Source organism: Ovis aries, chromosome X (genome assembly GCF_016772045.2).
Source record: "Ovis aries strain OAR_USU_Benz2616 breed Rambouillet chromosome X, ARS-UI_Ramb_v3.0, whole genome shotgun sequence".
NCBI classification, from domain to species: domain Eukaryota; kingdom Metazoa; phylum Chordata; class Mammalia; order Artiodactyla; family Bovidae; genus Ovis; species Ovis aries.
This window is the reverse complement of record NC_056080.1, coordinates 132,651,515-132,667,472: the sequence shown is the minus strand read 5'-3', so window position 1 is coordinate 132,667,472 and position 15,958 is coordinate 132,651,515. Positions and strand designations below refer to the sequence as shown.

The 15,958-nt window shown below is 41.7% G+C and overlaps 1 protein-coding gene across 2 annotated transcripts; it reads left to right on the top strand.

The window, feature by feature from the left end:
- Positions 1-209: 209 nt before the first annotated feature.
- Positions 210-15,150, top strand: XKRX (XK related X-linked). Of its 2 annotated transcripts, XM_060407953.1 has the most exons (4): positions 210-822; positions 1,141-1,743; positions 6,278-6,546; positions 13,328-15,150. In XM_060407953.1, exons 2-4 carry the CDS (start codon positions 1,409-1,411, stop codon positions 14,071-14,073), a joined length of 1,350 nt encoding a protein of 449 aa, XP_060263936.1. In that variant the 5' UTR covers positions 210-822; positions 1,141-1,408; the 3' UTR covers positions 14,074-15,150. The 2 variants fall into 2 exon arrangements, with proteins under 2 accessions (XP_060263936.1, XP_014960609.1); XM_015105123.4 differs by having other exon boundaries at positions 210-1,743.
- Positions 15,151-15,958: the final 808 nt, after the last annotated feature.

The window sequence follows — 15,958 nt, the reverse complement described above, 5'->3', positions numbered from 1 at the left end:
GGTGGGCTGACCTTGAGTCTTGACACCCCCTCTTTTTCTTTCTCCCCTCTGCTACATACAGTCTCGCTTGGAAAGGAAACTCTATGGCCCGATTGCTTCCCAGGTCTGTCCTCCACCCAACAGCAACAAAATCTGGAGGGCAATAGGACCTAGGGAGAATCAACCCTGAGGCCGAGAGAGACACACCTGCTTAACCGCGTGGGTTGAGCGACTCTGGGAGCGAGCTAGTTAAGGAGGGAGGGGTCGAAGAGGGCGTCTGCTGCTCTGGAGCAAGAAGAAAGCTGTAGCCCCCTCCAGGGTTCGGGGGTCGGTCGTGATAAGAAATCCTTCTGAAGGTTGGCCCAAGCCCCCTTTTGTTGCGCCTCTACGCACCGAGCATCCTTCATCTGCCCGCCCTGGAAGTCTCAGACTGGTTTGGTTTGGTCCCAGCTGTCTCTCCTATTCTGCTCACCCCCGCCCTCTGTGTGCCTTAGTTCCTGAAGTCACCCATCTCTCGCAGCTGAAACTGCGGGCCGGCAGGACCCCGACAGCAGACGGCCCCCAAGAGTTTGGCGACATTTGTCCGGCTGGGTTGGCACCCCGCACGTCGTGTTTTTCGCTAGCAAAGTTTCTTGGTGGAAAAGAAGCCCCTCCCGTTTTCTCTGGATCCTGTAGCGGACGCGCACGGCACTTCGCTCCCTGGTGACTGCGCTTGGGGACGGGGCTGTGACTCTTCTTCTGCCCCTGGTCGGGCTGCCTTGGGCGCGGAGCTTGGGGAATCCGAGAAGCCGACGTGAGAACCTTTGACTTAAGCGTGGGTCTGGAGAGAGCGCCCGCGAGCAGGTGAGCTAACAGCCGCAGCTTAGCAATAGCTAGGTACCTGCTTACTGAATTGAATCCCGAAGGGACGTTCAGGCTGCAATCCCCACTTCTGCCCTGGCTCAGTTCTCGGCCGATTTGAGACAGCACGCTGGTCAGGGCTCCTCGAGAGCAGCTGCTGAGTGTGGGTGCCCAGACAGACCGGCCTGCCCCGCTGCCTAGAAGGCTGCGAAAGGCGGAATCGCCGCCGAAACAGCAGTTCCCATGGCTCCTTACACGAGTGGAATTGGACCCCTGACTGGGCGCTAAGATGATTGCTTTTGCCTTGTCCAAATTCCACAGCACGTGTGTTGACGACTGGAATCCCGGCCTAATCAAGAGTCAAGTTCAAAGTGGTACTCCTGGATCTTTCCTCTCAAACTCCAACAAGCCTAATTTGAGACTAGAAGAGAGGAATCTCCTGCCCTAACTAGTGGATCTCCGTTCTGCAATTGGACTTGACAGCTTTCCTCACCAACGCTTGGACTGCAGCTGTAGCACGTTCTTTGGGGGGGTGGGGGAGGGGCGGTAGTGCTTTGAAAACCAGACCCCAACAGTTGGAACCTCGACAATGGACCAAGTGCTTGAAATTCCCGAAGAGCCAAACGTGGAGCCCATATCCTCTCTGGAGGAAGATGTCATCCGCGGGGCCAGCCCCCGATTTACCTTTCCATTCGGCATCCTCTTCTCCACCTTTTTGTACTGTGGGGAGGCAGCATCTGCCTTGTATATGGTTAGAATCTACCGGAAGAATAGTGAAACCTACTGGATGGCGTACACCTTTTCTTTCTTTATGTTTTCATCCATCATGGTCCAGTTGACCCTCATTTTTGTCCACAGAGACCTGGCCAAAGACAAGCCACTATCATTGTTTATGCATCTAATCCTTTTGGGACCTGTTATCAGGTGAGCAACTTTTCCATCTTTTCCCTCCTTCTCTACCCCCCCCCCCAACTGTGCAGAGAAGGATGAATTTAATATTTGTTTAAGACTGCTACTGTGCCTCTAATTGAATCGATGCTTCTATTCCCTCCCACTCTTGACTTCCCTGCCGGCCACCCACAGTCTTATCTGCAGTCTTAAGTGCCATCACAATGAACATGTGGCGTGTACCTGTGTTCCAAAACCATGTTTGGTACCATTAATAAGACTTCATCTGACAATGTTTGCTATCTGAATTTGAGACCAATTGATGGGATCACCTTGTGAACATGGGCCATAGCTTTGGAGTATGTTATTTTGACCCCACCTTTTAGATGCTCTTTACATTGGGTGGAAGTTCCTTACCCTCTCCATCCCATCTCACATTCAGTTTCTTTACCCTGAGCTGCTTGGGCTGCTGTGACTGCTATTTTCAAATTTTCTGGAGTTATTTCACATCTGGGAAATATTTTAAGCCATTTGTGCTCATCTGGTACCCCAGCCCTTTGTGGTTTGTGTTTCCTGGCAGTTTATTGGTCCCCCGTTGATCCCCTTGTATCTTTCTGCAATAAAGGTACACGGTTAGAAGGGGCAAAGGGAGACTGTCTGTCTGGATGCTGTAGCACAATATAAGAATATTGAGTCTTTCTATTCTGATTGCTTTGAAAGGATAAGAATGTGCCTTATCCTAAGGGGGACAGGCATCCGCATCAGAAGTCTCATCTGGATGCTACGGGATTTTCAAGATAGATGTTGCAAAATTTATGAGGTCAGTAGGAAAGAATGGACCAAGTTTATCTTGATTGCAAGAGAGGCAGAAACCTGCAGTCAGCTGAGGAATATGGGTCACAGTGTTGATGTAATTGCGATTGGGGAGATGTTTCATCATCAGAGACATAAACAGTCTGGAACTGGCTAAGGATGCAACTCTACTCTGTAAAGAAAATTTTTATCAACATATTTAAATGGAGAGGAATTGATTATACTCCATCAGTGAAAATTTGAAACATCAATAGAAACAGTGGCCTGGTATTCAGGAGACCTGGAATCTAGTGGGCCCCCCTCGCCCCCTCTGTCATTGACTAGTTATGTAGCCTTGGTGAAATCCCTGAAGATGCCTTGAGCCTCAGTTCCTTCATCTGTAAAATAAATGGCTTGGGCTAGATCATGGGTCTCAAACTCAAACACTTAACAGGGGCCAGGCAAGTATCATAAATGAGCAAGGCAAGACAAGTATGAGAAAAACAGTAGCTTCATGTGTGATGATAAATAAAAATGCAGTTTCATTGTTAAAGAAATGATGGAGAGTAGTGAGTGCTGTGGCAATTTGGAGTCCACAAGAGAAGCCTAAAGGAGGCAACTGCTCCACAGCTCCAGTTCGTTGATTCCTTGTGGGAATTCAGACCCAGTATTGCCAAGGCTCCAACTTTTCAGGAGAAGCACTCAGGACAGGATTTTGTGGGAAATAGAATGACTTAATATTTTGACAAATGATTTTGGTAATTAAATAAAAACACTGTCTGAGCCAAACAAGCCACAGCTGTTCTTCAGATGTGACTCAGCTGGCCTATGCAAGCTCTGGACTAGGTAATCTAAAGGTACTTTCCAGCTGTAAATCTTTGAAGTTAAGCTGTGAAAGGAAGACCTTATCTTGAGCTTGGAATCAAGATGTCATTTAGAGATGTCATCAGAGGAGCAAGGAAACCATTCTTCTCTCCCTTTTAAAATGCAATCTATTGAATTAAAATCAAGCGCTATTAAAAAAATTATATCAACTGGAGGATAATTACTTTACAATATTGTGATGGTCTCTGCCATACATCAACATGAATCAGCCATAGACATACATGTGTCCCCTCCCTCCTGAAGATGCAAATTTCAGTAAGTTCTTCCCCAGCTCCCCATTTTGACTTCTCTCTTTGCTTTGTGGCCTCCCAAGCCATCTTGATTATGGCCCATCCATAGTTTCAAGTACTCTTTAATTTTTATCATTTAACTTCGACTAGATATGATTGGAAAGCATTTATAATCTCAGTCAGCTAACCCTACAGCCAGGAAAAATAATTAAAAGCTCATAGATCATATCCTTGATAATGCTTATTTTCAAGTCAAGTTACTTTTTTAGGTAGGTAGGAACTTGATTAGTGCTATTAGGCACATGAAGGTGTTTGGAGGGCCTGGCTTTCTTATATGAAATGCAAAGATAGCTCTGGAAGTGAAAATGTACTCTCATGTTGTGCCATTTATAAGCAAGGCAAACATGCTTACATAAACCAGAAAATAGCCTTAAGAGTAGAAGCAGGAACAGGATTCTTCATGCAACCACCCCCCCAATATTTTATTCAGCAATAACATTGATGGGCTTGGGTTAAAATTAAAATCTTTTGTTGGAAGTGCACATATGCATTTTTCCTGAAAGGAGGAAGTTGCTTTTTTTTTCTTCTCTATTTTCTCCTTCCATCTTTTTCTCTGCTGGATTTCAGTTTTTCTTACAGTGTGGATGTTTCAAGCTACATGCTTCAAGCTGGCACACATACACCGATGTCAAAGGGATCCTGTGGATAAATGATACAAATGAACTTATTTACAAAGCAGAAACAGAATCATAGGCTTAGAAAACAAGTTTATGGTTACCAAAGGGGAAAGGTGAAGGGGAGGGATAAATTGGGAGTTTGGGATTGACATACACACTACTATTTTTTAAATAGGCAACTGGGATTTCGCTGGTGGTCCAGTGGCTAAGACTCTGTGCTCCCAATGCAGGGGGCCTAGTTTGGATCCTCAGTTGGGGAACTAGCTCCTACAAACCACAAATAAGATCTGGTGAAGCCTAATAACTAAATAAATATTTTTTTTTAAAAAATAGATAACCAACAAAGACTTACTGTATAGGACAGGGAACTCTGTTCAATATTTCATAATAATCTAAATAAAATAATTTGAAAAAGGATACATGTATATGTAGAACTGAATCACTTTGCTGTACACCTGAAACTAACATAACATTGTAAATCAACTGTAGTCCAATATAAAATAAACATTTTTAAGAAAAGAGAGATCCTGTGGAGAGTGGCAGCCAGCCAATGCTCTTTCCTATTAGGAGCCAGAGGTCTAGAGAGGATATAGATCTCTGAACTTGTCTTTGGTCTCTTTTTCTGTTATATTTCATTGCCATTATCATCTTCTCCTCCCATCACTTCTCACTCTGTATTCTTTGCTTCCTTCTTATTCTTTTATTTACTCAGCAAATATTTATCAAATGCCCACTATGTGATAAGGGCAGTGTGTGAGATAAATATAGCCCTTAGCCTGTCAGGAACGGAGAAGGCAATGGCACCCCACTCCTGTACTCTTGCCTGGAAAATCCCATGGATGGAGGAGCCTGGTAGGCTGCAGTCCATGGGGTCGCTAAGAGTCAGACAGGACTGAGCGACTTCACTTTCACTTTTTACTTTCATGCATTGGAGAAGGAAATGGCAACCCACTCCAGTGTTCTTGCCTGGAGAATCCCAGGGACAGGGAGCCTGGTGGGCTGCCGTCTATGGGGTTGCACAGAGTTGGACACGACTGAAGTGACTTAGCAGCAGTAGCAGCAGCAGCCTGTCAGGAAAGACAGCTTAAATTTTGACACAACTGTTCCAACTTATCATAAGAAATAGTCCACAGTTTCCATTCATTTCTCTGTGTGTAGTGGAGGGAGGGGATTCCAAATCAAAGAAAATTTTCCTCTTTTGTAGAGAAAGAATGAAGTTTAAAAGGCTGTTGTTCCCTAACAGGGCAAGAGACCCCCAGAACAAGCTTTAAAGAGGTCTTTTGAGGTTCCCTAGGTATATAGTACATTGGGTTCTGAGTTGCCAAGTCTTTTTAATTACCTTTGTTGCTAAATGGCTTTTCTGTGTATATTTTATTTATTTATTTTTTCCCACGGCCGCCGGCGAGGAGCTCTGTGTATATTTTAAATTATTTAAAAAAAATTTTTTATTGGCGTATAGTTGATTTATAAGCATCCCTGTGTATTTGAGAGGTTTTTTTTTTCCCCCAGATCTCCTCCAAGACTTTTTGGCTGAGACAGTTATACCTGTGGGCTTTGTCTTGAAAAAGCAGAGCTCAAAAGACCTGATTATGAACCTGAAAGGTTTGAATAAGCAACATTTTTCCTCAGGAACTTAAGGTGTTATGAAAACCAGAGCCTTTTGGAACCTTCATCATTTTCTCTCAACACATTATTAATGTTTTTGTATTCAAGTCATTTTTCTGTCATAGGCTTATTAGTAAGGAGACAAAGCAATTTCTAAGTCCTCAAATACTTCTGAATTGGTATTCTTAGGTTGGTTGATGACCGAATAAACACTAAAGATTTAGATTCAAGAAGCTGTTTGACTCATGAAAATTGAGTAGAACAGGAGTGAAAGAATGGCAAAAAGTAGCACAACCTTCCTGAGTTATTTATCTCCTCTCACCACCAATTCCTTTCCTAGGACAGCTTTAGTTAAGTTCCCATGATGCTTTACTTCTGCAGATGTTTGGAGGCCATGATTAAGTACCTCACACTGTGGAAGAAAGAGGGGCAGGAGGAGCCCTATGTCAGCCTCACCCGAAAGAAGATGCTAATAAATGGCGAGGAGGTGCTGATAGAATGGGAGGTGGGCCACTCCATCCGGACCCTGGCTATGCACCGCAATGCCTACAAACGTATGTCACAGATTCAAGCCTTCCTGGGCTCAGTGCCCCAGCTGACCTATCAGCTCTATGTGACTCTGATCTCTGCAGAGGTCCCCCTGGGTAGAGGTGAGTGGGATCAGGCGAAGGGTGGGTTCCACTGAAATCAAGCGTCTTAGAAATCTAGGCCTGAACTGTCCAGTATACTGGCCACCAGCTTCCTGTGACTATTTAAATTAAAATTAAAAGTGTATTTCCTCAGTCATACGAGCCACATTTCAAGTACTCAGCAGCTATGTATACCTCGTGATTACTGTATTGTCATTATAGAACTTTCTGTTGGACAGCACCAGTAGTCAACTTGCAGAGCCAGATATCAGGCCTGCCAGATTTCTTAAACCTGGGTAAGGTATTTAGACTAACACCATAGATGAACTGTCTCTGGACCCAGAAGTGAGTAATACCAGCAGCCAATAGGACATTTTTCCTACCCACCGTGTTTACATTGTATTGAGGGTGTTTGGTTGGTTGGTATAGGGATGGCTGCCTTTTAATAAGAGTTTCCCTAATATTCTGATCATGAGAAAACATAATCACTGGGTGAAAGCTCCTTTTATAACTTACATTCCATACTCAGACCTAAGTCAGTTAATACAGGAATCTGCATTTTTTGAAAGTACTCTGATTGATTCTGATCAGCCACTTTTGGGAATCACTGATTGAATCACTCCTTCCTTCCATCTCCAGTGGGGAGAAAGAAAAAGGGTATGGATTGAATACTGGTGATGGTCAGGCCTGGCCCCAGTTCTGACCTTCTCTGTGTTCTTTAGAAGAAGTTACCAAAGAGGTCACTGTCTTAATCTCCCATTTGTAAAAGAGGGATCCTGGGATGAGTAAGCCTCTAGCAGAGGATGAAGTGTGAGTCAGTGTTTTCAAAAGTTGAGATAAAGTACTGTTAATGATTTAACAGCCTGAGATTAGCTTCATCTACTTGGGCCTGAGCTGGTACAGCTGTGGGTACAGTTTTGGACCATTTCCTTATTATTACGTGTTGACTCTGCTTCACAAAGCCGCATGTTTCAAAGAATTCTCTACTAAGAATTGTTCATGAAGTTCTGCTGGTCTTGAAGCTTTTTGCATACCTAGAATTGACAGTAGTTGGGGAGAAAAATCTCTGGAAATGATTCCTCCTGAGAATTTTGAGGGTAATTAAATCACTTAATTAAAATATTATGCATTATAAAAGTAATACAGGCACAGAACGAATGGCCTGCAGGTAATTGTATATGCACAGACTATTTCTACAAAGATATGCAAGAAATGATTTACCTCTAGGGAGTGAAAATGAGCAGTCACCTGGCTTTTAGCTTTTACTTTATACCCTTTTATATGTTTTGAATTCTTTCTCACCAAGATCATGTATTACTATTTTGGGTCCTTATTTTTTTTAATTATAAAAATTAGACATGATTATGGTAAAGATTCAAAACTGTACAGAATATATGTAAAATAGGAGAGAGAATCTCATTTCCCAAAGGTAATCTGTTTACCATTTAATGTATATCCTTCCAGATTTCTTTTTTCTGTGTAAATATAAACACATATATGGTAAAGAATCTACCTGCAATGAAGGAAACGTGGGTTCAATCCCTGGGTCAGAAAGATCTCCTGGAGAAGGAAATGGCAACCCACTCCAGTATTCTTGCCTGGGAAACCCCAGAGACAGAGGAGCCTGGCAGGCTACAGTCCATGGGATCACAAGAGTCAGACATGACTGAGCACATGACCCATATATGTTTGCCTAAAAAGGGCTGTATTAAACATTCTTTTCAGCAACATGATTTTTCAAAAGTATACCAATGTTTCTTCAATAGTTAATTATATATACATATATAATAATTATATATGCACATATGATAATATTGATAAATAAACTATATATTTCTTTTATATGAATTGAACCATTCTTTCTTACTTCCCTAATCTTCTGTTGGTAAGATTAAAGTTTATTTATAATTTTTCCATGCAAAGTTTTTCTCTGATTACAGACTATGCTCCTTTGAACATCTTTATTTAAAGTGTCTGTATACTGGAATGAGACTCTGTAGAATAACTTCTTAGCAGTAGAATTGCTGGGAGAAAAGATAGGCATGTTTAGAATTTCATCAGTACTGTCAAAAGGTTGCATGAATTTGTATTCCCAAGTGTATGAATGTGCCTGTTTCCTTATATCTTAAGCTAACTACTTGTATAATTATAAGAATTGTTTTAATACTTTTCTTTATGAATGAAGCTGAACATCATTTCATGGTTGGATGTTCTGTTCTTACCTATATATAGTACTCACTTTTTCTAGTGTGATGTTTGTGTTTTCCTTATTCATTTGGATGAACTATTCATGTATTCTGCCTATTAATCTTTTCCCAGCTGTGAATAAGTATGTATGTATACATTTGTGTAATGTTCTGTATGTGTGCACATACACACATTTAAATGTGCATGTATATGTCATACATGTAAGAGATGTGCAGCACACTATATGTAAGGGACAATATACTTGTAGTATTTTCTGGCATTTTGAGGTATTGAATTTTTATGTATTCAAATTCTTTATTGCTTTTAGTTCTTGTGCCTTTCTTACAAAGGCCCTTCACAGCTCATATCTGATTGAGCAGTTTAGCCTGATCTTCCAAACAGAATGAATTTTCAGTTTGTCAATTCCCCCGCCAGAACACAAAACAAAGCCAAACAATAACAATGAAAAAAAAGCATTTTATTGAGAATGTGATTGGGATTGCACTCAGTTATTTAGGTTATTTTGGAGGGAGTTTACATGTTTTGCAGGGTCAGTCAATTTCATGTTAGAAGATAATTGAACTCTCCATTTCATTTAATATTTAGAAATGACTTTATTGAGGTATGAATGACAAAAACTTCTACCTATTTAATGTGTACAACTTGATGAGTTTGGAGATAAATATGCCTCCATGAAACATCACTACACTCTATGCCATAAATATGTAAGAACTCTAGCAAGAAAATTACAGTCAATCCTGGGTATCTGCAGGGGTTTGTTTCAGGGACCCCCCCATGGATACCAAAATATGCAAATGCTCAAATCTCTTATATAAAATGGTGTAATATTTGCATATGACCTGTGTACTTCCTCCCGTATACTTTACATCATTTCTGGGTTACTTATAATGCCTAATACAGTGTAAATGCTATGTAAATAGTTATGGATATGATGTAAATGCTATGTAAATAGTTTCCAGTACATGGCAAATTCAAGTTCTGCTTTTTGGAACTTACTGGATTTTTTTCCCGAATATTTTCCATCCATGTTTGGTTGAATCTATGGATGCAGACGGCCAACTATATACAATTTGACTGAGGTACATTTCATTAAACATTTTTAAATATACTTCAGTAAAATTGTATCATTTTCTTGTTATAGGTCTTACACATTTTTGTGAGGCCTATGTCTAGGTGTTCTATCAGTTTTTGAATCACCTAATTTCCTAAGTATCAGGGTAGTGCCTATGTAAATTAAATGCATCTCCTGGAAAAGGGAACCCTCTTACAGTGTTGGTGGCAATGCAAACTAGTACAGCCACTATGGAGAACAGTGTGGAGATTCCTTAAAAATTGCAAATAGAACTGCCTTATGACCCAGCAGTTCCACTGCTGGGCATACACACCAAGGAAACCAGAATTGAGAGACACATGTACCCCAATGTTCATCGCAGCACTGTTTATAATAGCCAGGACATGGAAACAACCTAGATGTCCATCAGCAGATGAATGGATAAGAAAGCAGTGGTACATATACACAATGGAGTATTACTCAGCCATTAAAAAGAATACATTTGAATCAGTTCTGATGAGATGGATGAAACTGGAGCCGATTATACAGAGGGAAGTAAGCCAGAAAGAAAAACACCAATACAGTATACTAACACATATATGGAATTTAGAAAGATGGTAATGATGACCCTGTATGCGAGACAGCAAAAGAGACACAGATGTGTAGAGCAGACTTTTGGACTCTGAGGGAGAGGGAGAGGGTGGGATGATTTGGGAGAATGGCATTGAAACATGTATACCATCATGTAAGAAACCAGTCTATGTTCGATGCAGGATACAGGATGCTTGGGGCTGGTGCACGGGAATGATCCAGAGAGATGATATGGGGTGGGAGGTGGGAGGGGGTTCATGTTTGGGAACTCATGTACACCCGTGGTGGATTCATGTCAATGTATGGCAAAACCAATACAGTATTGTAAAGTAAAATAAAGTAAAAATAAAAACTAAAAAAAAAAAAGAAATGTTACAAAAAAAAAAAAAAAAGCATCTCCTGTACTTTAGGAAATAGAGAATGGTGATGATGATGATAGGGGCTAGCAGCTAGAGTTTACTATGTTCCAGGGATTTCTCTAATGTAATTATTTCATTTAAATCTTCACAGCAATGCTGTAAGATACTTGTTATTATCCACATCTTACAAAATGAGAAAACAGAGGCACTGAGAAGTTAAACAAATTCCCCAAGGTTCCATAACTAATGGATGGCAAAAAGGATTGGCATCTAGGACATCCACCTTTAGAACCTGTGTTTCTAATTATGAAGTAACAATGTTAGTCACTCAGTCGTGTTTGACTCTTTGCAGCTAGGTTCCTCTGTGCATGTGATTCTCCAGGCAAGAATACTGGAGAGGGTTGACATTTCCTCCTCCAGGGGAAATTCCCAACCCAGGGATCAAACCTGGGTCTCCTGCATTGCAGGCAGATTCTTTACCACAGAGCCACCAGGGAAGCCCAGCTGTATCACTGTACAAAGGTTGTAGGAGAAGCTTTCTGCAAGGCCTTATTTTCAATTCTTTGGTGATTTCTCCTATTAAAAACTTTCTGACGATACCCTCTCTCTTAAGGTTTTGTAAACTACTTTTTGGTTTCACTTTTCCTCATTTCACCCACCCTCCTATCTTCTCCTTGCTACCCCTCTTTTTTTCCATTTGCTCTGGGAGGCCATCGGATCAGCATAGATGAGCAAATTCACTAGCAGTATTATGAGCTCTTATGGCATGTGTCTATTTGTAGGGAGACAGATGGAAGGTGTTTTTACATTAATTGGAAGCATCAAGCTTTCTGCCTTTTATTACACTACTATCAACAAATGAGTTCTAAGTTAAGGGAAAGCATCACCACTCTTGGCCAGCTATACATCTGCCCTGAAGTTCCAAACTCCATAAAGAGCATCAACTCTTGAGGATGGCACTGAGGGTGGTTTATACAGCTAAGAGTTTAACAAATAATCATTTTGTACTCCTTAAACTAATACAATGTTATATGTCAATTATATCCCAGTACAGCTAGAAAAAATTATAAATAATAAAAATAAAGCTAAGAGTAGATACTTTGAGTCTCCCATTCCAGTACTTGAAACCACAACCCTATACTTAGAGCTAGAAAAGATCTTGGAAACAAAGCTGTGCTTCTTTTTGGCTTTCCATGGGGAGGTCTTTACATCTCTTGAAGATTAGATTGACATTTCAATGGCTGTAGTTCCCTGAATCCAGTGTTTCTATGAGAACAGAAAGCTCCAGTGTTTCTTTTGGATGAGTACACTTGGGCCTCTCATTCTCCTTGAGAGCACTAGATCTTTCTTAGTGACCAGTATCCTCTGATATAAAGGAAGGAAGAAAAAGAAAGGGTCACTGGAGTTAAGACTCAGGAGAGCGAGTTAGGGAGCATACTGATTCCTTCAGTGATATGGATGTTATGGGCTAGGAAATGTTTTTTTTTTTTTTTAAAAAAAACCACTCTGCCAGAAATTTGGGGATTCCAGAAGTTAACCATACCACTGATGTGATGAACTGGCATTGCTGGTGATTAATACAAGCAACTCTAGAATATCTCAGTGACCTAGGAGACTGAGGCACATAGATACTCAGTGACTTGCACAAGCTTCTGTACTGCTGAACCAAGGACTTCTAATTGTAGGTATTTTATTCTGCCTCTCTAAATTCAGAATTCTTCGTTAATTCCACAGACATTTGTTGAGCACCTACTATACTCCAGGCAGTGTGCTAGGTTCTGGTGATACAGCAGTGAACAAAATAGACATGGCCCTTTCTGCCCTCTTGGAATTTCCAGGATATATTTTATATTCTAGAAACACACACAAACAAGATTACTTCCTTGAAGAAGATATTCCTCAAAGGAGGGACTTCTATAACCAAAGGCATTCTCCCTGAGTCTCCTAAGACAGGATTTTTTTCAGATAGAGTTCTCTCTGCCTCCAGCATTGTTTTCTCAGGTTTCATCAGGTAGATGCTGCTTGACCTCTCAGTGCTAGTTCTGAAAGTGTTAGTTGTGTCCAACTCTTCTGTGACCCCATGGGCTGTAGCCCTCCAGGCTCCTCTGTCCATGGAATTCTCCAGGCAAGAATACTGGAGTGGGTTGCCGTTTCCTTCTCCAGGGGATCTTCCCCACCCAGGGATCGAACCCACATCTCCTGTGTCCCCTGCATGGCAGGCAGATTCTTTACTATCTGAGTCACCAGGGAAGCCTTCAATGCTTGTTTTGAGACTGACTTTTTAAAAACATTTACTTTGTATGTTTATATGATTATTAAAGTATTACAGTACATGTACATTTCTAATTTCATGGGAAATTTAGAAACTAGAGAAATGTAGAAAAACAAAAACTGCTACAGTCCCTATCGCACAAAAATAGTTAATTTCCATTTTTTTCTGTGAATGCTCCTGGTTTACACAGCTGTGTTCATTCAGCTGTGTTCATTAAGCCCTCAAGTCTTGCCTGTCGTCTCTCTGGATCTCTGGGTCAGAGTACAAAGTTCATCAACACTGACTGCCTGTCGTTTCTGTTTTTTTTCTTCTTTCTCACAGTGGTGCTCATAGTCTTTTCCCTGATATCTGTCACCTATGGGGCTACCCTCTGCAACATGTTGGCTATCCAGATCAAGTACGATGAATACAAGATTCGCCTCGGGCCACTAGAAGTCCTGTGCATCACCATTTGGCGGACACTGGAGATCACCTCCCGCCTCGTGATTCTCGTGCTCTTTTCAGCCACCTTGAAGTTGAAAGCTGTGCCCTTCTTACTGCTGAACTTCCTGATCATCCTCTTTGAGCCTTGGCTGAAGTTCTGGAGGAGTGGTGCCCAGATGCCCAATAACATTGAGAAAAATTTCAGCCGAGTGGGCACCCTGGTGGTGTTGATTTCTGTCACTGTCCTCTACGCTGGCATCAACTTCTCTTGCTGGTCAGCTTTGCAGTTGAAGTTAGCAGATAGGGACCTTGTGGAGAAAGGTCAGAACTGGGGACACATGGGCCTGCACTATAGTGTGAGATTGATAGAGAATGTGATCATGGTCTTGGTTTTTAAGTTCTTTGGAGTGAAAGTGTTACTGAATTACTGTCATTCCTTGATTGCCTTGCAGCTCATTGTTGCTTATTTGATTTCCATTGGCTTCATGCTCCTGTTCTTCCAGTACCTGCATCCGTTGCGCTCACTCTTCACCCACAATGTAGTGGACTACCTCCACTGTGTATGCACCCATCGACACCCTCGGGGTAGGGTTGAGAACCCAGAGCCATCTGCTGATGCCGAAGCAAGGCAAAGCATTGTCTGATTCTATCTTTCCGATATTTGGGGATGGGTTGAGGGATGCCAAGACCAACTGTAGAATTGAAGGAGATGATGAGGCTCTTGGGTGAATATCCACCAGGATATTTTTTTGAGTTTTCTGGTAAGCCTATCAGAAGAAAGAGCAGCCCCCAAATAGATTTTATTTCCTTAAGATTGACTGCTATGTTTGAACACCAAGGTAACTACTACATATCTGGGAGGGTCAGAGATGTCATTCATATTCCATCCACCCTGGTCAGCTGTCTGGCTGCCCTGTGAGATAACTTACATCCATGCATCTAAGGTTCTCTGTGACCTTAAAACTCTGCTCATTCCCTTGAGCATTACTGAGCTTTCTGTGGACTGGACTGAATGACTCAGAATCCCACCAGAATATATCGCGACTGAAAAGAGAATGTGACTGCTTACCAGCTATGGGTACTGCCCAGGAAACAGTTTGACTAATATGGAACCTGTAACTTTGAATGTGACTGGAGTCTTTCAATTCCAATGAGAAACAGTGATTAAGAGCTAAACCCCCACTATTGAAAGAGCTGTCCAAGTGACTTAGCTCTCCATTAAGACTTTACTAGTGATCATTCACCAGGGATCTTTTTTTTTTTTTTTTCTAGCAGCCCTTCAAAGACACACTATGAGGAGGGAGTTCAGAGTAGGAGTCATTCAAGGCATAAAGCAGCATGACTCTTTATCTCAGGGACCTGCATGAGCCTCCATTGTGCTAAGTGGAGTGGTTGAGCCAAAGCTCTTACTTCTTGCCTCTTTATCAAGGATTCCCTCCAACCTGGCTTTGTTGTGCTCTTTGACCAACACTGATATAGATCTCAGAGAAGCTGAACTGTAATTGAAAATGTTTCCAATGTGTGGAAGAAATGAAAATTGCTTTGTGTCTCCTACTTTCCTCGGTATTTTGTTGATTGATATTTTTCAGAGAACAAGAGAGGTAATAATACCTAGGACATCGCCTTTATGTTGTTTGGGGTTGGGAGAGTGGCTAACACCCCAAGGTGGAGTGAAGGCAGAGGAGGAAAACCAGATCACATTAAATCATCATCAGTACTGCTTTCTGCCCACAAGATTTTATTTTCTAATAAGGAGCATGTGCTTATCAACCATCTGCTCATTCCTATACCCCCAGTGGAGGAATGCAGATCTCTCTTCCTTATGTATCTTAACGTTTATATCTCACATGAGTTGGATTGGGAAGATCCACTGGAGAAGGGATAGGTTACCCTCTCCAGTTTTCTTGGGTTTCACTGGTGGCTCAGCTGGTAAAGAATCCGCTTGCTATGCAAGAGACCTGGGTTCATTCCCTGGGTTGGGAAGATCCCCTGGAGAAGGGAACAGCTACCCACTCCAGTATTCTGGCCTGGAGAATTCCATGGACTGTATAATCCATGGGGTCGCAAAGAGTTGGATATGACTGAGTAAGTTTCATTCATATGAGTTGGGTATTTTGATGAGAAAGTCAGCTGGATGCCTCTAACATCACCAAGGATATGAAGCTTCTGTGACCACTGACAATTGGGACTGGGTATCCTAGCATTTACCTAACTAATGCTTGCCCCTCAACAGACCAAGAAAGTAAGATGAACTAATAGCATGAGTCAGTTGTGCCCACCACAGTGCTGTGAGGAATTGTGAACAATCTAACCTAAGACTCCTCATTCTCATCCAGTCTTACTCCTGGGATCTTGGCAAGAATTTATCTTTTGCCATTCCTCCTCCTCTTATCTAATGTTGGAAGAACTCCCTCTGCTAAGCAGCAGGGCGTGAGCCAGAATTGTCCTATTTCCTGACATGTCTTATGTGGTTTTGCCATCTTCAGCCACTGTTTGGGACTGAAAGGATTGGATACTTATTTTGGGGAA

Coding starts and splice junctions, on each gene's coding strand:
- XKRX (XM_060407953.1), top strand. CDS start 1,409: ATGGACCAAGTGCTTGAAATTCCCGAAGAGCCAAACGTGGAGCCCATA. Junction 1,744..6,277: donor CTTTTGGGACCTGTTATCAG/GTGAGCAACTTT, acceptor TTACTTCTGCAG/ATGTTTGGAGGCCATGATTA. Junction 6,547..13,327: donor AGAGGTCCCCCTGGGTAGAG/GTGAGTGGGATC, acceptor TCTTTCTCACAG/TGGTGCTCATAGTCTTTTCC.